The sequence below is a fragment of the Giraffa tippelskirchi genome, chromosome 3 (assembly GCF_054371585.1).
Source record: "Giraffa tippelskirchi isolate mGirTip1 chromosome 3, T2T-mGirTip1v1.2.pri, whole genome shotgun sequence".
NCBI lineage: Eukaryota > Metazoa > Chordata > Mammalia > Artiodactyla > Giraffidae > Giraffa > Giraffa tippelskirchi.
The window spans coordinates 123,385,713-123,408,664 of record NC_137277.1 but is presented as its reverse complement, the minus strand read 5'-3'; the positions used below and the strand labels follow the sequence as shown (position 1 = coordinate 123,408,664).

Here is a 22,952-nt window from a genome sequence, read left to right as displayed (position 1 = left end):
CTTTATCTGTGTGTTTTGTGGCTCTTATTACCTGAATTCTAAGACATCTTTAGAAATCGCTTTGTAAAAACAATCCTGATTTTACCGAACAGTATTTGTCGCCAGCTTAAATGATCTCTCAATTTGCCTCAACTTCTACCTTCTTCTAAGTTCATTCTTTTATGACCACTCCTGTTTGTCAGTTTCACATACTACAGCATTTAGTTTTATATCTTTTTTGTTTCTTTTTTTTGTTATTATTTTCACAAACTACAATATTAAGATTGAGATTTCTTACTCTGACCTCCACCTTCCAAAAATTAAAAGGAACTTGCCAAACCCCAAACCATTACCTGTTTGCTCTTTGGAAACATGTGGCAGATTGGGGCTTTGATGCAGTCATCTCCAATTTGTGTTTTTACAAACTTTTAAATATTGTCTCTGATCATTCATATTATATACCAGTAAGACATTTGTAAAGTTTTATGTTTTAAACTTTTTTTAATGTGGAAAATGTCAAACCTATGTAAAAGAAACTAATCTAAGGAAACGCTGTGTGTCTGTGACACAGATTCAGCAAGTGTCAGTTTATGGCCCGTCTCACTCATTGACACCTCTCCCAGCTGATTGTTTTGAAGCAAATCCCCCAAATCGGATCATCTGTGAATGTTTCACTATGTACCTTTAAAAGAGGCTCTTTTAAAACATATGACTACTAAAACCGTTCCGTATTTTAATAATCACAGAATTCCATAATATCTTTGAATATCAGATCACTGTTCACATTTTGTAGACCATCTTGTAACCTGAAGTTTATTTGAATGGAGTTTCAAGCAGTACCATAAATTACAACTGTTGGTGCCCCTTGTGATTTTTCACTGATGAAACTTTACTCGCCTTAGAAGCTGTTATTGTACTCCATACACTTAGAAGAGTTTGTTGTACTCTGAGTTTTTATGAACGTATCCCCGTGTTGTTGGATTACCTGCTTCCCCAACCCTTGTATTTCCTGTAAATTGATAGTAGATCTGAGGCTTGATCAGAGTCAGGCTTAATATTTTTTTCAAAATTGTTTCATGGGTGGTATTAAATGCTTCTAGCAGGAGACACATAAATGCCTAGTTCTTTCTCTTTTTGTGATATCAGCAGCCATCGATAATTACTTTCTGGATTCATCAGGATTTGTTCTTAATATATCAGGAATACTCTGTATAGAGAAATGAGTCCTCATCTGGTATTTGGTTACCCTGAGGAACAGTTCATAAAGGAAACCTTGATTTCTCTGTTGATTTCCTATCCTCTTCCACTGGTGACCAGTAGTTTGTTTGCTTGCTTGCTTGTTTTAATGCTTGTTGTTTCAATCAGCACCTCGTTTCAATCAAGGCATTGACTGAACTATACTTGATATGTTTGATCCATTCCAATTATTTTCTTGCTAGTTCTCATATTACTCCTTCTTTGACCAATGGGGGCTGATGCGTATTCTCTTCTGAGGCCTTTTGACATAACCCTGGGTGTTTTCTATAAGTCTCCTTGGTTCCTCTTACTGGGAAACAAGACAAACCATAGTCTGGGTACCGGGGGAATTCATTGCTATTGGGATTTTCTGGATGCTGGGCATATGACAGTGAGCCAAAAGGCAAACACTTCTTAAGGTTATGTTTTATAGGAGGGGATAGGCAACAAAAAGTAAAATATATATCTTTTAGATTACAGCAGAGCTGTGGAGAAAAATAAAACTAAGATGGGACTCAAAATGCTCATGAGAAGTGATGGTGTCAGTTTTAGATAGCATGTTCAGAAAATGCCCTACTGAAAAAATGGGGGGAGGATGTGTGAGCACCGTATTGAAGGAGATGAGAGAGGAAGAGGTTCAGAAGTCTGGTACAGGTATTTAGCAGGTGGAGGGGATGGTCAGTGCAAAGGTCTTGGGGTGACCATCAATGTCCAGCATTAAGAAAAAGTATATGGAAAGTCATCTCCAGAGAGATTTTTGTCTATTTTGTTTACAGGAATAATAGTGCCTGGCACACATATTTATTGAATGAATGACCTATTTAAAGCATTTTTTAAAGTAGTTGATAGCTTTTTTGTCTCTTTGTTCTAAGTGGGTGACTTCACCAGCTATCAACTTTCTAATCTTGAAGAAATGTTTTTGTAAAATTTTAAGATTAAAATCTGCTAAGAACATTAATTTTGAGACTTGAAGCAAGAGCATTTTGAGCACTTATTAGCAATTTCAATATAATGCTCTTTAATATTTTATCTATAGGGGAATGCAGAGGATCAGGTTAGCCTGTTTGAATGGAATTAGCCAATTATATTAGAAGGCACAGTTTTCTGGCTCAGCTTTTATTCTTATTGTCACTCAGCATTATTTGCCTGGATCTACACTTCAGGCAAAATTGCATACTACCACAAAAGAAGAGCTGTTTTGCATGTGTGTGTGCTCAGTCGCTTCAGTTGTGTCTGACTGTCTGCGACCCTATGGACTGTAGCCCGCCAGGCTCTTCTGTCCAGGCAAGAATACTTGAGTGGGTTGCCATGCTGTTCTCCAGAGGATCTTCCCAACCCAGGGATCGAAACTGCGCCTCTTACATCTACCTGCGTTGGCAGGTGGGTTCATTACTACTAGCGCCACCTGGGAAGCCCTTTCTTATTGTCACTCAGCATTATTTGCCTGGATCTACACTTGAGGCAAAATTGCACACTGCCACAAAAGAGGAGCTCTGTCCTTGGTGACTGGAATGTGACTACTTTTATCAGTTGGGTGACTGTGGCTCTAGTGTCCTCAGTGTGAATTCAGGCCCAGTGGGGCCGAGTTTGCCTCTGTGCAGTGTAAGAAGCATCTCTCTATTATCTGAATAGTTCATGACAGAGGAATAATTTGTTACCTCTCCTGTATAAAGGAAATTGACAAGTCTCTTCCCACAGAGATTTGGGATGAATTTTTGAAACTCTGACATCCTCTCATTAGAACCCCACTGGTTTGGGGTCTGTTGAAAACTGCCAGCAGTTTCTCTTGAAGTCCTATCCCTTCCCTAATATTCTGAGTAGTCCTGTCTCAGGTCTTCCCAGCCCTCGGCTCTCTTGCACATGATTGATTCCATACTTTCTGTTTCTGATATTCCTGCCTTCCCCTCCATGGTCGGGGGCAGCACTGCATATTGCGGAAATTGCATGGATAGCTTGGGAGTTTGGGATTGACATGTACACACTGCTATGTTTAAAATGCCTTTCCATGAAAAAAAAAAAAATGTCTGTCTGGATTCAGCTCCTACCTGTGTGGCCTAGAACATTCCCTTGAGTTTTCAGACTGACTTCTCTCCACTGAGGTCAAGGTAAAGCCTGCCATGCTTGCCTCAGGGTATTGTTGAAAGATTCTAATACAATGATGAAAATACATTGTGCCACTTAAAAGGAAAAGAGTATCCTTATAATGAATATCTTTAGCACTCAAGTCACCCATTTTTTCATTCAGTATCTAACAAGTAATGATTGAGGACCTATTGTGTGCCAGGCCCTGTTCTCTGGATTGAGGAAAGAGCCCTGAACAAGCCAACTAAAGTCCCTAAGGAGCTTACATTCGTTGGGGCAGCAAACAGTAGTCATCCCATAGGTCAGATAATTCCCACATGTGGTGTGTGTGCCAAGGAAAAGCAGAGTAAGGAGGTAGAGTGGCCAGGTAAGCAGATCAGGGAAGGCTTCTCAGGAAAAGTTGGAGCATAGTGTGTAGGAGGGAAGAGAGGGAGGCCTGAGCACTCTAGGAGGAAGAGTGTTTCAGGCAGAAAGAGCGTGGATGCCAAAGTCTGAGGTGTGGGGTTACCAGGTAAAATACAGGATGCCCAATGATCATGAATTTCAGGTAGAGTGTTTTATTTATTACTGTGAGTATATGACAAATGGCAGTTCCCTGGTGGCTTAGATGGTAAAAAAAAAAATTTTCCCACGATACCAGAGACCCAGATTCGATCCCTGGGTCGGAAAGATCCCCTGGAGAAGGGATCGGCTACCCATTCCAGTATTCTTGCCTGGAGAATTCCATGGACAGAGGAGTCTGGTGGGCTATAGTCCACAGGGTCACAAAGAGTCAGACATGACTAAGCGACTACGCTTTCACTTTCACATATGACAACTACTGCGTGCAGCTTACTAAAAAGAAAAATCATCCTTTGTCTGAAATTCGAATTTAGCTGATCATCTTTTCCCCTCTTCTCACAAGTCCGGCAACCCTCCAGAGCAGGAATGAACCTGGCGGGTGTTTGGATGTGGAAGGAGGTTCTTGTTTGGAAGGCAGGGGGAGTGAGACAGCAGTGTAAGCTTGAGGGTAAATTCTGGGTTTTATTCTAAGGGTAAGGAGAAGCCCCTGGAGGGTCTGAGTTAGTGTAGGATGTAAGCCAGTTTAGGCTTTGAAATGATCACTTCTGCTGCACAGAACAGACATCAAGGAAAAAGGCTGTAGGCAGCAAGTTGTCATCACTCTCATGGCCCTTCCAGCACTGCCCCGCAGTGGGAGCAGAGTGAACCCTTTCTGAAGGATTTTGTGGAGAAGAACTAGGCAGTCCTACTGTGATATTGGAGGCTGGACTGTGCTCATGGGACTGCAGGAACCACACGTCTGGCTTCCCTGCTAAGTGCCGGCCCTGGACAGGGCAGATGGCACCTCCATCCCCATCCATGGGGCCTCCCTGCACCCATGTCTTCATCTGCCATGATGAGTGACCTTGCCCATATGATTATGTGGAAACCAGAGGACACAGTGTGTGTGAAGCGCTTTTCCTAGTGCTTGGTTCTTGGTGCACTGTCGTTTTTCTTGTTCTTCTCTGTCATCTACCTGCTTCCCCAGGCACAGCCTTTCCTAACAAGCCACTTGGCCAAAATATTCATCAGCTCAGGTGTTTGATGGAGAGGATGGGGCCAGGTAGTGGAACCGCTCACATGTGAAGACATCTTTTACCATGTGCATTTCCTTTTTGAATCTTTAGAAAAGGAGAGTAGGCCTGGGAGGAGCATGGAGTGGGGTAAAGAGATCTTTTTAAAAAAAAAAATGTTTAAAACATGTTGCTTAATGAGTAGCTACATTAGATAGGTTATCAGTACAACAAATATGTGCATGCATATACGTGTGTGTATCATCAGTTTATCTAATGAATATAATCAATTGTGTCATTTTGATAGGTAACCCACATGGTGGTATCTAACTATATTTTTTAGGTCTCATAGCTAATAGAATTATTATAGAATACCCAAGCCAGCACCTTTATGTTGTAGATGAGAAAACTTGAAAGTCAGGTGGTTTAAGGTTATACCCCTAGTTGTTTGTGGAGTTGGACATAGAATCTGATTTGGTGGATTCCAGATTCAGCAGCCCTCTTGTCCCTGCCCTTTAAAGTGTCTCTGACACTTCACGTCCTGGTCCAGGGATGGGATCTCAGTCATCACCCAGCCCCGCCACTCACTAGTGAGTGAAAAGTGAAAGTGTAGTTGCTCAGCCCTGTCCGACTCTTTGTGACCCCATGGACTGTAGCCTACCTAGCCTACCAGGCTCCTCCGTCCATGGAATTTCCCAGGCAAGAGTACCGGAGTAGGTTGCCATTTCCTTCTCCAGAGGATCTTCCTGACCCAGGGAGCGAATCTGGGTCTCCTGCATTGTCGGCAAACTCTTTTACCATCTGAGCCACCAGGGAAGTCAGTGAGTGGACCTCTGCAAGTTCTTAGCACCTTCAAGTCTTGCTTTCCTCACATGTAATCTGGGCGTGGTACCCACCTTGTAGGGCACTTCAGGGTATTAAATGATGGGATACAGTCAAGTTCATTTGTTTTTTTCCCAGACACACTGAACTGTAAACCTTCAGTCAATGATTGTATGCTTATATAATGTAATACCTTTAAAAATTACTCAATAAGTGTTCTTTGAAAAAAAATCATAATATGAAAATTTACATAAAGAAGAGAATCCTAAGCATCCAAGACATCAACCTCTAGAGATAATCTTAGACTTTTCTTATGCATTTTGTGTATTTACTTTTTGACCCACACTTAACTCTTGGAAAAATATGGGTGAAATTCTGTATGTTAGTGATCCATTAAAGCAAAACCCTTCACATTATCCATGAGAGAAGAGGCCGTATCAGAGCCTGATTATTATTCTTTCAAAAGAACAGAATATTACTGCAGAGATTAAGGCTAGTTCTGCAGACGTACACGCAGATATACATTAAATCTCCTACTCATTTTTGCTGTAGTTTTATTATTTCTTTTCCCTCTTTAAAATCCAGTTTGAGCTGTAGGCATCTCTGTTGGTAGTTTCTCTTTTCTTAAATGTAAGAATTGTCCATCCAAAAGAGCTTGAAAGTAAGTATGACCTACCTGAGGTCTGTTAAGGAACTTAGCTTCGATTTACATTGTACATTGATAAAGCTGCAAAACCTCAGATCAAAGAAGTTTAAATCATTGGAAGGAGGAATGTCAAAAATAAAATTGGTTAATTTTAGATCTCCTTGCTCAAGAAAAGTGATTCTTTGTGCCCTCTCTCTGGGAGATGCCTTCATGTTCCAAAGGTCTAGCCTAGCTGGTCTTTTCTGGTTCTATTTCCTCTTCATATTTTTATTTATTTATTTTTAATTGAAGAATAATTGCTTTACAGAATTTTGTTATTAACATGAATCAGCCATAGGTATACATATATCCCCTCCCTTTTGAACCTCCCTCCCATCTCCGGCCCCATTCCACCCCTCTAGATTGAAACAGAGCCCCTGTTTGAGTTTCCTGAGCCATACAGCAAATTCCCGTTGGCTATCATTACATATAGTAATGTAATTTGCCTTGTTACTCTTTCCATACATCTCACCCTCTCCTCCCTTGCCTCTTTATTTTGTAGCCTGGGGCTAGTGCACTAAAAAGATTAGTTCTTGTCAAAGAAGTTTCACCTTCAAATCAAGGGTTATTATAGTCATGGCTCTGCTCTTCTATTGATTGTTGCATGTCTGTTGCCATGAACTCAGATGATTTTCAATTCTTAGACTCACTACAGTGATTTGTGGGTGATTTTAAGGCTGCCCAGTCCCTGCCCTGGCAGAGGGCTTGACAGAGGACTTGCCAGCTTGCAGGAGTTGGGTAGAGGTGGGGGTAGGCAGTAGAAGGGTCGAGCACCACAGATCTTATCCCAGGGAGAGCTCTAAGGTTGCACTTGGAAAATTGTAGCCAAGCTAGTAGGTGATCACAGGCAGAAATAGGGCCCTAGGGTTCTGAGAGAAGAACTCTAAGATGATGAGAATGAGTTGAAGTAGAAGAGCTTCTAGATGAGGAATACAGGGGGCTCTCCCTGGGGTCCAGCTTTCTTAGGTAGGATGGTGTGCTGGGTGGTTAGACTCATTTAGGGAGCCAGGGTAGATTGGACAAAACGGTTAGGGATGAGGAAGTTGAATTATGATCCCTGAACAAGATTTTCCCTGTGTTGTCAATGATGTTCTTATTTAGGAAAATGTTGCTCATTTGAGGGCTGTTTTGTTTCAATACATGGAGTTACTGCCAATGCTGGCTTTCTTCCAGTCCTGGTAATCCACTGAGGTTTCAGAAAGAAATGTGTTTGTTTGTTTGTTTGTTTTCCTCCACTCCCCATGGAGTAATTGATTTATGTATAATTTAATTATTTTGTTAACCAGTTAGCTTATCACTGTGTACAAAAACAGCCACCCTAAAAACCCACTGTCCTCATTCTGTGTCAAGATATTCAGAATGGATTTTTCCTCTATTATGAGTGTGTATGTAATGGTAAGATTTCTTGCTAAATTCAAAATACACTGACTCCATTTCCTATACTTTTTGAGATGCCCTTGAAATCTCACATGGTATTATCCAGTGATTTAGAGTAAGAAGAACTGAGATAAATGATCAGTTTCAAAGAGGAATTAAAGTCTTGAGTATTCTATCGGGAAGTCATATTTTAGAAGATCACCTTGGACTGTATTTTCATCAGAGTAAAGTTTGGAAGATTCTTCGAAGGGCAGAGAAGTGAATGTACTCTCCTTTATCTGATCTCAGTAATGTGTCTCCTTTTGCTTGATTTTCTTTATTCATAGTCGTGTCTCATCTCTCCCTATCATGCTCTTCATGAAGACATTTTTTACTCTGACATGCTGCTGTGTGCATTTTGTTATTTATTTGAAATGGGATTGACTATGAATCTGTGCCCTGCTTGCTCACCCTCATGCTTTTGTGTGCAGTGGAAGGTCTCGCAGTCAGGTCAGCAATCTATTTGAATCCTTCATGGTATAAATATGCTTTAAAGCACTGTCTTATTGAGTCCATTTACAAAAATTTAATTTGAATTAAATAATTCAGTCTGGCCTAAGCACACAAGACACAGATGTGTGCAGTGCTGCTGGGACCAGCTTCGTCCCTTTGGAGGCTTCTTTTCTGCTGGTTCTTCCTCATTTTTCTCACTTATAGAGTGCTTTTCCTTTGTGATTTTTGCCCTTCATGGTGATGCTGCTGTATAAGCACTCAGTTTTTAGACATAGGCATTTCAGGCAAGTTGGTATTTTCTTATGAGTAAAAACCATTGCAACCTTTCTTATGAGGAGTCCTTTTGGTCTCTGAAGCCGTTCACAAAGTTGGTCAAGTCTAATTTCACTCCACAGAAAGAAAAGAGAATATGATACTTATCCTATCCGGGAATTCCACCCACCCCCAAACTTAGCTGCCCTCTGCATGTTGCTTTCAGATCACTTGCAGCGGCAGAGGGCTTTATGCAAATTGCCCAATTATTTTGGGTCCTAGTCAAAATCACCTTGCTTTATTTCTAGAGTAGAGAAACTGCTTTCTTTGAAAACTCGCCCAGAGCTGGGGGGCTAACCAGCTTGTCTGATTCTGCATTGCTGACCTGAAAGTCGAACCTCACTTACATCCCTGCCTTCTCCATGATCCTCCAAGTATGCCCCCCGCCCCCTGGCTCTGTTCATTTTTATGGGTCCACCTGGCCATAGAAACAGTATTTTCATTACCTGTTTATTAGCCATCTTTAATAACCTCATATTAGTGAATGGGTGATATGTTATCTTGGAATTAAGTGGCCAGTTTTGGCAAAGAGAACAGACATCAATATCAGTCAGTGCATCTTCATTTACTAGAAAGTGTAAATCTGCCTTAATTTTCTTTGGTAACCTTTTTGAAGTCATTCCTGTAAAATTTGGTACTTCTGCTTTCTCTTTCTGACTTTCCTGCTCTCTAAACTCTGGTGCATTGACAGAACCATCAGTCTTCCACAATGGCTCTCACAAGATTGCTGAAGGATTTTTTTTCTTTCCTCATCTCTCTTTCCAATAGGTTTTATCACCCTGTTCCTTGAGATAGGGTGAAGCGAACAGCCCCAAAATGAGGGGAAGCCTTGATCTGTTAGCCTTAAACTCTCAGTTGCATTCCTAATTTGGAGATAAATGATGGCGTTCTGTACCTCAGATGACTTGCTGTTACCTTTCCAGACACGCCAGAGCAAATAACAAATCATTCCTGTCCCTTTGCTAAATAAATGGCACAGAAGCATCTTTGTGGCAGTGTTCAAATCTTTTAACTTTCTACCAAAAGAACCCCCCTCTCCTTCTGCATAGAAGTATGAAGATTAAATGATTAAGGAATTTGTCATTATGAAGTTTTTGAAGGACAGATGTAAAATGTAGTCATAAGCTCCTTGGGACTTTGACTGTTTATTGTTGCATCTGAGAGCAGACCTCTCTGGGTTGCTAGCTAAAAGTGTGGGAGTCTGACTAATAATAGTATTAATAATAACCCACTTAACCTACTTTCTGTGTACCAGGCACTGTACTTGGGCTTGGCACAGATGTTAATTCATTTGCAAATAAACCGGCATACTTAGTTAGTATCTCTGGTTCCTGTTTTTCAGGTTGAAAATTGGTGTCCCCATTTACCTTGGAGAGCGAAAAATCCCTACGAAGAAGCTGATCATAATTCATTGGTAAGTGGTTTTGGAAACCTCTCACCTGTCTTGTGATTTGGGGCTGATGCCAAGTGATACATGTACAGTTTTCTAGAGATGCCAGTTGTAATCTGAAATAATAGTAAGCTGAAGAACTTCTGTCCCCAGCCCTGTGGAAATTTGAGTGGCCACATCAACCCGTTACCATTATGTTTATTTATTGAGCAGTTCTCTGAGGGTTCCTAAGTCAATAAGACCTGGTGCCAGACTTGGAGGTGCCCAGTGATCTGGTAATGAAGGTGGTGGTTGTAAATGGTGACCACACCCATGTCAACACTGAAACACAGGCCCATGGAAATTAATGAGGAAGTGGCCATCACAGCCTGCGTGGGTCAGGAGAGATGTAAAGAGAAGATGACCTTGGAGTTGAATTTGAAGTGATGAATGGATTTATACCAAGTCAAGGAGAGAAAGATGTCTCTGATGTGAGGTAAAAAGGTGCCCATACAAGAGCCTGGGATTTTCAGGAGGAGAGCCTGGGACAAGGCCATAGGGGTCTGAATGAGCTAGAATGAAGAAGAGATGGGAAAGGTAGGTAGGGGCTGTGAAAAGCTTCATATTAAAAACTCAAGCCCTTATTCTTTTCCTCAGGGGTCAGCAGACTTTTTCTGTGAAAGGCCAGATAGTAAATACTTCCTCTTTGTAGGCCATAAGGAAGTCTCTGTTACATCTACTCAATTCTGACCTTGTAGCCCAGGGCACCCCCACCTATGTAAATGAGTGGACGTGGCTGTGTTCTCACGAAACTTTATGTAGAAAAACAGGCAATGAGGAAGATCATCGAAAAAGAAGGGGATCATCAAAAAACCAAGAGAGTTCCAGAAAAACATCTACTTTTGCTTTATGACTACACCAAAGCCTTTGACTGTGTGGATCACAACAAACTGTGGATAATTCTTAAAGAGATGGGAATACCAGACCACCTGACCTGCCTCCTGAGACATTTGTATGCAGGTCAGGAAGCAACAGTTAGAACTGGACATGGAACAACAGACTGGTTCTAGATCGGGAAAGGAGTACATCAAGGCTGTATATTGTCACCCTGCTTATTTAACTTATATGCAGAGTACATCATGCGAAGTGCCAGGCTGGATGAAGCACAAGCTGGAACCAAGATCGCCAGGAGAAATATCAATAACCTCAGATACACAGATGATACCACCCTTATGGCGGAAAGCGAAGAAGAACTAAACAGCCTCTTGATGAAAGTGAAAGAGGAGAGTGAAAAAGTTGGCTTAGAACTCAACATTCAAAAAACTAAGATCATGGCATCCAGTCCCATCACTTCATGGCAAATAGACGGGGAAACAATGGAAACAGTGACAGACTTTATTTTCTTGGGCTCCAAACTCACTGCAGATGTTGACTGCAGCCATAAAATTAAAAGATGCTTGCTCCTTGGAAGAAAAGCTATGACCAACCTAGACAGCATATTAAAAAAGCAGAGATATTACTTTACCAGCAAAGGTCTGTCTAGTCAAAGCTATGGTTTTTCCAGTAGTCATGTATGGATGTGAGAGTTGGACTATAAAGAAAGGTGAGCGCTGAAGAACTGATGCTTTTGAATTGTGGTGTTGGAGAAGACTCTTGAGAGTCCCTTGGACTGCAAGGAGATCCCACCAGTCCATCCTAAAGGAAATCAGTCCTGAATATTCATTGGAAGGACTGATGTTGAAGCTGCAACTCCAATTCTCTGGCCACCTGATGCGAAGAACCGACTCATTGAAAAAGACCCTGATCCTGGGAAAGATTGAAGGCACAAGGAAAAGGGGACAATAGAGGATGAGATGGTTGGATGGCATCACTGATGCGATGGACATGAGTTTGAGTAGGCTCCAGGAGTTGATGTTGGACAGGGAAGCCTGGTGTGCTGTAGTCCATGGGGTTGCAAAAAGTTGGACACAACTGAGTGACTGAACTGAACTGAGAAAGATTTGGTCAAAGAGCCAGAGTTTGCTGAGCCTCTCGTAGACCATGGGATTCTTGGGACATAGTTGAGTCATGGCATGGTTAGATGAGTGTTTAGAATCAATTATGGTGACTGCTGAAAGATGGATTTGGCATGCTTTCTTTAGATGTTATATGAAAAAAATGCTAATATTATTATTTCTCCCTGTTCTTTCAATCACTGGTTACATCCAGCTATTGTAGAAAATACTCTTTCTGACTTTTAAGTTATTCTGGCTTGAAATTGAAATTTTATTCAGTTACAATAAGAAAGTGATATTCCTGGTTTTTAAATTCCTTGTAGAAAATAATAAACTTTTGTTTGTTTGGATTGGGACAAGACTAGATGGTGCACATGTATTTTCCTACTTTGTGGACAGAATGAGGCTTTGTGGCAGCCTCCACAATGCCAGGTAGCCGGTTAAGGATAAACTTCAGTTTTCCCAGGAGTCTGCTCCGCCGAAGTAGATCCAAAGGGCCAATAAATTCAGGTGCAGACAATTTCAAGATGCATCAAGCACATTTCACTGTAAAATACACATTTTGACCTAGCTCAGGGCTTGGCAATGCCTGTGCTGCTTTTCTCTGCTTCTAATTTTTTAATGATGTCCCTTATATAGCAGAGCAGCAGTCAGTGGCCCTTTGCTTCAATTTGCAGCCCCAGGACCTTCAAGCAAAGCTCTTCAGTGAACCAGACTCCCTTTTGAAGCCACATGTTTAATTTACTCTCAAGTTTTCAAACGTCACATCATGAAAACCATTATGCTTTTGGGCTTCTTATCTCCTATTCATTTTTATTAAATTTCTGTTTCTAGGCAGAAATTCGTACAGATGTTAATATTCTCTACAGTATGATGAAAAAGCATGAAGAATTCCGATGGATGAGACTGCGGATCCGGCGAATGGCTGATGCGTGGATCCAAGCAATCAAGTCCTTGGCAGTGAAACAGAATCTTGAGAAGAGAAAGCGGAAGAAAGTGAGTTTCTGATTAATTCACTTCGGCTGAATGCCAGTTTTCTTGAAAATTTGATTTTCATGGAGACAAGACTAAGAGAAATGTCATGTCTATTCCCTTAGGGTGAATCCACACAGTGTCTTCTTGTATAGCCATTTTGGGGCTTTCCTTTCCCTGGTTTACAACAATCTTAGCAGGAACTAGCACACGTGTTTCTTCAGTGAAACCAAGCAGAATATCTGCCTGTGAGATTTTCCTAAGTACCATCTTACTCACTCTCAGTAGCATCAGGAAGTTTAATTCTCTTTTCTTTACTCGAATACAACCTTAAAGAACTTCCTGTTACATCATCATGACAGTTTCATACTCTGGGTATTTGTCAGTTCTGTAATTTGGGCAACCAGCTGGTGAGTTTCATTGCTGCTCTCTTTGGTGGCAGTTCTGCTTGTGTTCCTGAGACAGAGATACTGTAAATTAAACTTGAGCCAGTTTGTTTTGAAGTTCATAAGGAGATGCTTGGGAAACCCCTGTAATATCCCAGAGCGTGAAGCTCTTATACCCTGGGTTTAGTTAAGCTAACATCACTGTTTTCCTTTCAGACTTCAGTCAGTTGGACCACATTAAAAGCTGCCTTGCTACTCTGAATTTACACCTGGAAACCCATACTGAATGCTGTTCTCACTGTCAGCTAAAACATACTGATATGTGTTAAATATGAATCTCATGTGAGCATAATAATTATCTTTCTATATATGAAAAAAAAGAAATTATCGAAGACTACTAGAATTTTTTCACAGAACTTGAAAGCCAATTTTAATAGCCTCCCATTGCCCAGTGTGGTACGATTTGATAATCAGTAAGAATAATAACTGCAGTGTACTGAAACCCATCAAATATACTTATGTTCATGTATAATAATACACATATTTTTTTAAAAATTTTCCTTTGTCATCATTAGAGAATGCTAAAGAACAAATTTGTTATTTTGAAAACCAGTAAGTAAAAGGAAAGAATCAGGTATTTACCAGGTTTTTTCCTATGTACGCTGTCCATGAGGGATAGTTTCTCTTTCTAGAAGTACCAATATTACAGCTAATGAATGCAGAAAGAATGATAGAATGTCATCAATGGCAAGCCATAATGGATTAATGCATCTAGTTAGTGATCATGAGTAGCTGCAAACACCACAAAACAGAAACACCCAGATATTGTTCCTACCACTGGAAGTGCACAGCACTACCTATGAAGAAGTGTTGCCCAAAAAATCAAATACAAATTTGATCATGGCTGCAGCTGTAGTTACTGATTTACCGTAAACACAAGGGACAGAAAAATCTGTTTTACAGTCAGTAAAATCTAGAGGGTGAAAAACTCTACTGGAAATACAACCCAGTTTCTTTAACAAGTAAATTACAAGCCCCTCTCCCTCCCAGAAAGGAAGATCAGGCAGTTAACCTACAGTTAGTTAAAGAAGGTTAGGAGAGGTATGAGGCATTACAGTTTATGAACTTTATTTGAATTCTGGCTCAAATAACTGCTCTTGGGAAAAATAAGGGACAACTGAGCAAGTGTATGCACTAACTGGATATTGGATGATACTAAGGAATTAATAGCTGTGTTAGGGGTGACAGTGATATTACAGTTGTATTTTTTAAGTGAAAATTTATTTCTTTTAGAAATTCCAGCTGAGATTTTTACAGATGATAGGCTCTCTCGGATTTGTTTCAAGATAAGCTGGAGGGGTTGGGAGAAAGTGAGGGGTGTATATTAAATAAGATCTGTCAGGATTTAATCATTGTTGAAGTCAGTAATTGTTAAGCATATCAGAATTGACTGTATTGTCATATCTGTTTTTGTTAGTGTTTGAAATTTGTCCTGTTAAAAGCTTAAAAATATTCCAGCTGTGGAAAAAGAGCCCAGTATTGTTAAAAGATATTTTATTGTCCTGGTTGACTCTCCTTTAATCCTGATTTTTCACCTTTGGAAAGCAGGATTATCTGTCCATAGCCATACTGAATGCAGTAATGACTTTATTTCTCTAACACAACAAGATCATTTCCTTTCTTTCTATGTACCTTCTAGAAAAATTATTTACCCCATGTTGAGATTTTATTAGAATGTAAACAAGACTTTGGAATTGGTGGGTGGTTTTTTGGTAGGTTACTGTGGAAGTTGTACTTGATCCAATGAGAATCAGTATGTCCCTCTTTTTTTTTTTTTCCAGGTCCTTGTTCACCTGGGCCTCCTGACTAAGGAATCTGGATTTAAGATTGCAGAGACAGCTTTCAGTGGTGGCCCTCTTGGTGAATTAGTTCAGTGGAGTGATTTAATTACATCTCTGTACTTACTGGGCCATGACATTAGGATTTCAGCTTCACTGGCGGAGCTCAAGGAGTAAGGAGATTACTTTTCAATTTTAAAATCAGAATACAAAAAAGAAATTGTAAACTCTTAAAGCCCTCTATTAGTGTGTAATTTCTTGTGGAGGAAAATGAAAGTGATAATTCACTAAACAGGAGATAAGAAGATTATTTTCAGGAGCTAAATACATACACTGTGAAAAGGCTAATATGTTTTCATTGTAGCTGCAGGCTCCAGAGGCTTGATAAATGAATGCCAGAAAATTCAAACTAAGGAGCTTATTCTCTGCTGTTACAGGTGCTTCCAACATCTGCAGCACAAAACATTATTGACTTTCCTAATTCCCTGTCTCTTGCTGAAATGCATACCCTTCCCTCCTCAACATCACACTTTCTAAATCTTCAAACAAGGCAGGTTCCTGTTTGTAATTTAATTTGGAACAGATGAGTTTCTCGAAAGCCCTGATCCAATCCTATTTCAATTAGCCCACTTGCAACTCTGAGTCTGTTAATTCTACCTAGGTTTTTTGGTTTCACTGAAATGTGCTTCTAGCTTGAGTCCTCCGTTAATCACTTTTAGACTGACACGGCTGGCCAAGCAGAAGTGCTTAGCTCTCCTTCCCTCCTTTTTGGATAACTGCCCATTGAGACTCTCTACCCAACAGCCAAGTTAGCATGAAGCAATATGTCAACTGTTCCAAAAGAAAACACTTGAAGGGACATTCTAGAGATGGAAGAGGTATTAAGACAGCATGTGTCCCACCTTGCTCCTACTTTGTTGTCCAGCGAGGTCACTGTGTTAGGTCCAAGGTCCACACAGGATTAGAGGCAGTATTGAGATGAAAAATCAGTATTATCAATAAAACAATGTCAGCTCTCATTTGTTAAATGATTTCCATATGCTAAAACCATGATCCAGGCTTTAGTTATAGCAATAATATCAACAGTTATGATATTAATGGTGAAAATATCATATGTCACCAGTTATGACAGCCATAATATTGATGGTGCCTATTTAGAACTAACATTTGTTGAACACTTCCTGTGCACCAGATATTAAGCACTTCACATGTTACATTTTAGTTAGTCCTTCGTGCAAGCCTGGAAGTAGGTACTGTTGCTTTCTGCATTTTAAAGATGAGGAAACTGGGGTTCAAACCAAAAATGGGTTCTTCAAGGTCCTATTGAGGGTATGTGGGAGAGCCAGGATACGAGCCCTCTGTCTCTCTGGCCTCAAAGTCTGTGCTCTTGACCATGGAACCACAATTCTCCTTTCAAAGCTCGGGAAACCTGAGGTCTTTCTGAGCCCTTCACCACTCTTTAATAGCCACCTATCATTGCCTTTGCCCTGCTTTCTTAACACATTGGGGACACAACCTCTGAAGTGGGTGTATTCATACATTGCATGGTCATTCCTTCACCTCCTCCTTTGGGCTGGTTCTTGGTATGGGACATAGAGATGATCAGCCTGTGGTCAAGGAGATGCAAACTTTTTGATAATTACAACTAATGCATTGTACAATAGTGACACTAATTGCAATGTGATTAGTACTACTTGAGGTGAGAATGATAAGCACAGGGAGTGGAGAAACTGTGAATATTGCTCACCACTGTGTATTGAGCACCTAGAATAGCAGGTATTCATAACTGTTTACTGAACAAATAAGTGAAGAGATCAATGGAAGAGGGGGTGGTGAAGAAATGGAGCATTATGGGTGCTCTGGGGATAGGTACTCCCTAGGGAGGCCCAAAAAGTCATATTAGGGATCTACTAGGCAGAGACTTGATTTGCTGGTCAAGAAGATCATGGAGGTCTTACGCCCTGGTGTCAAAGCCAGAGGTGTTGATTAATTTTGGAGCAGTGGTTACCACACATGCCTGCACATTAGAATCACCTAGAGATCTTTTTAGACTCCCCCATATCCCAGACCATACCCAGACTAATTAAATGACAGCTTTTAGGGGTAAGACTCAGGCATAAGTCTCTGTTGATGCTCCCAGGTATAGCACAGGGATCCTCTTCTGTTAATCAAGTTTCATGGGCCCACAGCCACACCCATTGTTTGTATATTATCTATGACTACTTTCCTTCTACAAGAGCAGAGTTAAATAGCTGTGACAGAGAATATGTGGCCTGTGAAGATGAAAGTATTTACTACCTGGCCCTTTACAGAAAAAATTTTCAAATTCTTGGGAAGAAATTGGTTCTTTCAGAAACCTAGTGGAGAAAAGGGTGTCTAGAGCAGTGTCATTGTGGAGCTGTAGGCAGAGGCCTTTTGATGACTCTTGTCCTTTGGAGTAGGGTGTCCATAGTCTGGTTAAGGACTATTATGGGATGTGAGCAAGGATAAATAGGTAAATGGCCATTTTCTGGGCAGATGGCAGTATGGTTAGCAGTTATATGCCTCACCATGTGAAGCTCACCTACAATCAAGTATGTTGGCTCTGAGCGCAAGGGTGTGTTTAAATAGATGATTAGCTTTATATTTGTGGATGGATGGAAGGATAATGAAAAAGTATAAACCATAGTGCCAGTTCTTAAATATAGTCTAGTCAGAAGGAAAATTAGACATAGAGAAAAAATTAGCAAACAGTACAGAGCACTATTTTGTTGTTGTTCAGTAGCTCAGTCATGTCTGACTCTTTGTGACCACGTGGACTGCAGCACGCCAGGCTTCCTTGTCCTTCACCATCTCCTGGAGCTTGCTCAAACTCATGTCCATTGAGTCGATGATGCCATCCAACTATCTCGTCCTCTGTTGTCCCCTTCTCCTCCTGCTTTCGGTCTTTCCCTGCATCAGGGTCTTTTCCAGTGAGTCAGCTCTTCACATCAGGTGGCCAAAGTATTGTAGTTTCAGCTTCAGTATCAGTCCTTCCAATAAACATTAAAGATTGATTTCCTTTGGGATGGACTGGTTGGATCTCCTTGCAGTCCAAGGGACTCTCAAGAGTCTTCTCCAATACCACAGTTCAAAAGCATCAATTCTTTGCAGTCAGCCTTCTTTATGGTCCAACTCTCACATGCATATATAACTGCTGGAAAAACCATAGCTTTGACTAGACGGACCTTTGTTGGTAATGTAATGTCTCTGCTTTTTAATATGCTGTCTAGGTTGGTCATAGCTTTTTTTCCCAAGGAGTAAATGTCTTTTAATTTCATGGCTGCAATCACCATCTGCAGTGATTTTGGAGCCCAAGAAAATAAAGTCTGTCACTGTTTCCATTGTTTCCCCATCTATTTGCCATGAAGTGATGGAACAGAGCACCGTGATCTTAGTTTTCTGAATGTTGAGCTTTAAGCCAACGTTTTCACTCTCCTCTTTTACTTTCATCAAGAGGCTTTTTAATTCTTCACTTTCTGCCATAAGGGTGGTGTCATCTGCATATCTGAGGTTATTGATATTTCTTTCAGCAATCTTGATTCCAGCTTGTGCTTCATCCAGCCCAGCGTTTCTCATGATGTACTCTGCATATATGTTAAATAAGCAGGGTGACAATATGCAGCCTTGTCATGCTCCTTTCCCAATTTGGAACCAGTCCATTGTTCCATGTCCAGTTCTAATGATTGCTTCTTGACCTGCATATAGATTTCTCAGGAGGCAGGTAAGGTAGTCTGATATTCCCATCTCTTGAAGAATTTTCCAGTTTGTTGTGATCCACAAAGGCTTTAGTATAGTCAGTGAAGCAGAAATAGATGTTTTTCTGGAATTCTCTTGCTTTTTCTATAATCCAGCAGATGTTCACAATTTGATCTCTGATTCCTCTGCCTTTTCTAAATCCAGCTTGTACTTCTGGAAGTTCTCGGCTCACGTACTGTTGAAGCCCAGCTTGGAGGATTTTCAACATTACTTTGCTGGAATGTGAAATGAGTGCAGTTTGCAGTAGTTTGAACATTCTTTGGCATTACACTTCTTTGGGATTGGAATGAAAACTGACCTTTTCCAGTCCTGTGCCACTGCTGAGTTTTCCAAGTTTGCTGACATATTGAGTGCAGCACTTTCACAGCATCATCTTCTAGGATTTGAAATAGCTCAGCTGGAATTCCATCACCTCCACTAGCTTTGTTCATAGTGATGCTTTCTAAGGCCCACTTGACTTCTCATTCCAAGATGTCTGGCTCTAGGTGAGTGACCACACGATTGTGGTTATCTGGGTCATGAAGATCTTTTTGTATAGTTCTTCTGCGTATTCTTGCCACTTCTTCTTAATATCTTCTGCTTCTGTTAGGTCCATACCATTTCTGTACTTTATTGTGCCCATCTTTGCATGAAATGTTCCCTTGGTATCTCTGATTTTCTTGAAGAGATCTCTAGTCTTTCCCATTTTATTGTTTTCCTCTATTTCTTTGCATTTATCACTGAGGAAGGCTTTCTTATCTCTCCTTGCTATTCTTTGGAACTCTGCATTCAGATGGGTATATCTTTGCTTTTCTCCTTTGCCTTTCACTTCTTTTCTTTTTCTCAGCTATTTGTAAGGCCTCCTCAGACAACCCTTTGCCTTTTTGTGTTTCTTTTTTTGAGGATGGTTTTGATCACTGCCTCCTGTACAATGTTACAAACCTCCGTCCATAGTTCTTCAGGCACTCTGTCTATCAGATCTAATCTTTTGAATCTATTTGTCACTTCCACTGTATGATTGTAAAGTATTTGATTTAGGTCATACCTGAATGGTCTAGTGGTTTTCCATGCTTTCTTCAATTTAAGTTTGAATTTGGCAACAAGGAGTTCATGATCTGAGCCATAGTCAGCTCCCAGTCTTGTTTTTGCTAACTATATAGAGCTTTTCCATCTTTGGCTGCAAAGAATATAATCAGTATGATATAGATATTGAACATCTGTTGATGTTCATGTGTAGAATCGTCTCTTGTTTTGTTGAAAGAAGGTGTTTGCTATGATAGTGCATTGTCTTGGCCAAACTATTTTCTGTACAGAGCGGTATAGAAAGAAGTTTGTACTGTAGAGGCTTGTATTGAAATGGAAGGAGGTCAGTAAGGGCTGTATAATAAGAACAGACTCTGGGAAAAACTGATAGGTACTGAGTATACAGTATATGTACTTTACTTTCAATACCTATTTCAACTACCTAAAAAATTCCTGAGAGGTTTCTGTCTTACCATCTTCTCTGTATCTAATCCTTTTTGTTTTGTTTTTGATGAGGAAAGATTCAGAGAAGTTAACTTCCTAAGATCTCATGGCTGCTAGTTTGGAGAGTATGATTTATGTTGTCTGGAATATATATGTCCTGGGCTTAGGAAAATCCAACAAGATCACCAGGTGATTCTAATGTGCAGGCATGTTTGGGAACCATTGCTCCATGTTGCTTCCACAATTATCTGTTTAAATAACACATCTGGCCCTTTCACCAATGCTTAAAGACCTCCATAATCTTCTTGACCAGCAAATTAAATAGAGATAAACTGAGACCCAGATCTTCTTTGCTTTCTAAGGCTGTGTTTATAAACCACCATTTGCTTTTGCAAGACTCAGAATTGAGGCTTTGGATGGACCTGATGACTGGGCAGAATTTGGATAGGCAGCTGACTGGAACCAGCCGTGTCATTCTCCCTGATAAGGATTCTTGGGATGTTTCTTTGCCTATTAAAGTTGCTAAATGTAGCGCTTGTAGTAAATTGTTTTTCTTTCTTTCCTCTTTCTGTTCTTTCTCTAGAATAATGAAGAAGGTTGTTGGAAACCGATCCGGCTGCCCAACTGTAGGAGATCGAATCGTTGAGCTCATTTATATTGATATTGTAGGACTCGCTCAATTCAAGAAAACTCTTGGACCATCCTGGGTTCATTACCAGTAAGTGCTCCATACTGTTCTTAAATTTTTAGAGCTTTTTATTTTGTTAACAAGAGTCACGTGGTTGCCAGTAGAAAAAGCTTATCGAATATTGTCTTTTGAGCTGTGTACAGTGTTTCTCATTCCTAATTGAAGTTCAGATTCTCCACGGTGTCTTTTGACTTTCAAGCACTCTTCATTAGTTTCACTGATCTGAGAGTAGAAACCAAATGTCGAGCCTTCTTTTTTCCTTCCCTAACACTTAGCTTGTGTCTCTGTCTGCATACACTAATCTCATCTGTTTAATCAAATAACAATTTTGATAAAATATGGACAGTGTCATTTCTTGTGTTCCTTAGATTTGAGATGATGACTCATTTCTCTGTCCCTTTCCTCCATCAGTATTGTTATCATTCTTGGAAGAAAAAGGTGGGTGTAGCTTGTCTAAATGCTAGGGTCTTATACTTTTAAAGATAAGCCTCATGCTTAGTATGACTGGAGTTCAGTGTTATTCTGTGCACAGTTTTTATTATTTAGTAGAAGATCTCACTATTTCCCTATATGTGGGTTTGAGACCGTGACTTAGTATGTGAAGCAGTTTTACATGGTACACAAGCCTGACACTAAATAACACTGAAGCGTATAATGAAGTTTATTAATTTTTCAATTTCCTTACGATCTTTCTGAGAGAGACTTAGTTTAATGCTACTGTACCTCAGATACTACTTTTTTTTAATTGGAGGATAATTGCTTTACAACATTATGTTGGTTTCTGCCATACAACAATGTGAATTAGCCATAAGTATACATATATCCCCCTTGACACTACTTTTAACACTTGCATGAGAATAGCTGTAAGTCTCAGTGTTCAGCAGGAAAAACAAAGTATCCAGTTAGACTTTAATAATTCTTACTAATGAATAACATGGAGGATTGATCAGGATGGTGGGGTAGGAAAATGTGGAACTTGTCTCCTGCTACATACACATCCAGAATATATCTAAACATGGAACAATTCTCATTGAAAACTAACTGGAAGCTTGCAGAAAGAGTCCTGTATGACCAGGACTGCAAGAAAGACCCACATATAATCGGTGAGAAAGGAAGGAAAAGCGATCAGGCAGGGATCCCTGGGAGGGAACTCTGGAAAAGGGACACTGCCCTGGGAAGGGGTGAGAGCCAGAATGGGCCCCTGAGTCGTGGGGTCCTACCCTGGAGAGATGAACCCCCTTGTTAAGTTGGTGGACCACCAGCACTAACAGGAGAGCTGTGGGAAGCTTAGACCCTGCTTGTGAGGAGCACATGTGCCTGGGCTTGCCCATGAGGCAGGGCAGAGAGGATGAACAGAGGTTTCTTGCAGCTGCCTCGGTGTGTGCCAGCCCTAGCTGACTAAATGCTCCAGCCCCTCTTACTGCATATCACAGCATGGCCCTGGATCCAGGGTGGCCACGATGAGAGAGGGAAAACAGTGGGACACAGAGGCAACCTGGTCCCAGTATGGAACCTGAGTGGGCGGCAGTGGCTATTGTTGACGCTTACTCAAGCAGTGCATCAGAAGCAGCCCAGATCTCTGACGGCAGCTCACCCTAAATATCTGGGCACACAGGCTCCACCTGCCAGTGATGCTACAAATAGGCAGAGACAGAGGAGACTGGGGGCAGCGAAAGGCTGTCTGTGAGTGGCAGAAGGTACTTGGACCCAAGACTACATCTCAGTAGAGGAAGGGAAACAGTGGCTGGTGCCCACACAGAGAGCATGTCAGAGACAGCTCGGATCTCTGTGGTTGGCTGACAAGCTGAGAGCCTGCACCCTCTGCCCTTGCTTCAGCACTCTGCACTCTGGGGTGAGGGTCCCAGTGCTGGAACAGGGGGAAGTACACACTTAACAGGAACAGAAGAGACTTCCCTGGTGGTCCAGTGGTAAAGAATCCATCTT

The 22,952-nt window shown here is 40.8% G+C and overlaps 1 protein-coding gene across 7 annotated transcripts in view; it reads left to right on the top strand.

Moving 5' to 3' along the window:
• Positions 1–22,952, top strand: part of MGAT5 (alpha-1,6-mannosylglycoprotein 6-beta-N-acetylglucosaminyltransferase) — a 386,067-nt gene that overhangs the window by 233,801 nt on the left and 129,314 nt on the right. For all 7 annotated transcript variants that reach the window (XM_081579245.1, XM_081579247.1, XM_081579244.1 and 4 more), the window contains 4 exons: positions 9,881–9,952; positions 12,736–12,897; positions 15,101–15,270; positions 20,904–21,038. In XM_081579245.1, coding sequence (XP_081435371.1) covers positions 9,881–9,952; positions 12,736–12,897; positions 15,101–15,270; positions 20,904–21,038 — 539 coding nt within the window. The remainder of the gene's footprint in view (positions 1–9,880; positions 9,953–12,735; positions 12,898–15,100; positions 15,271–20,903; positions 21,039–22,952) is intronic.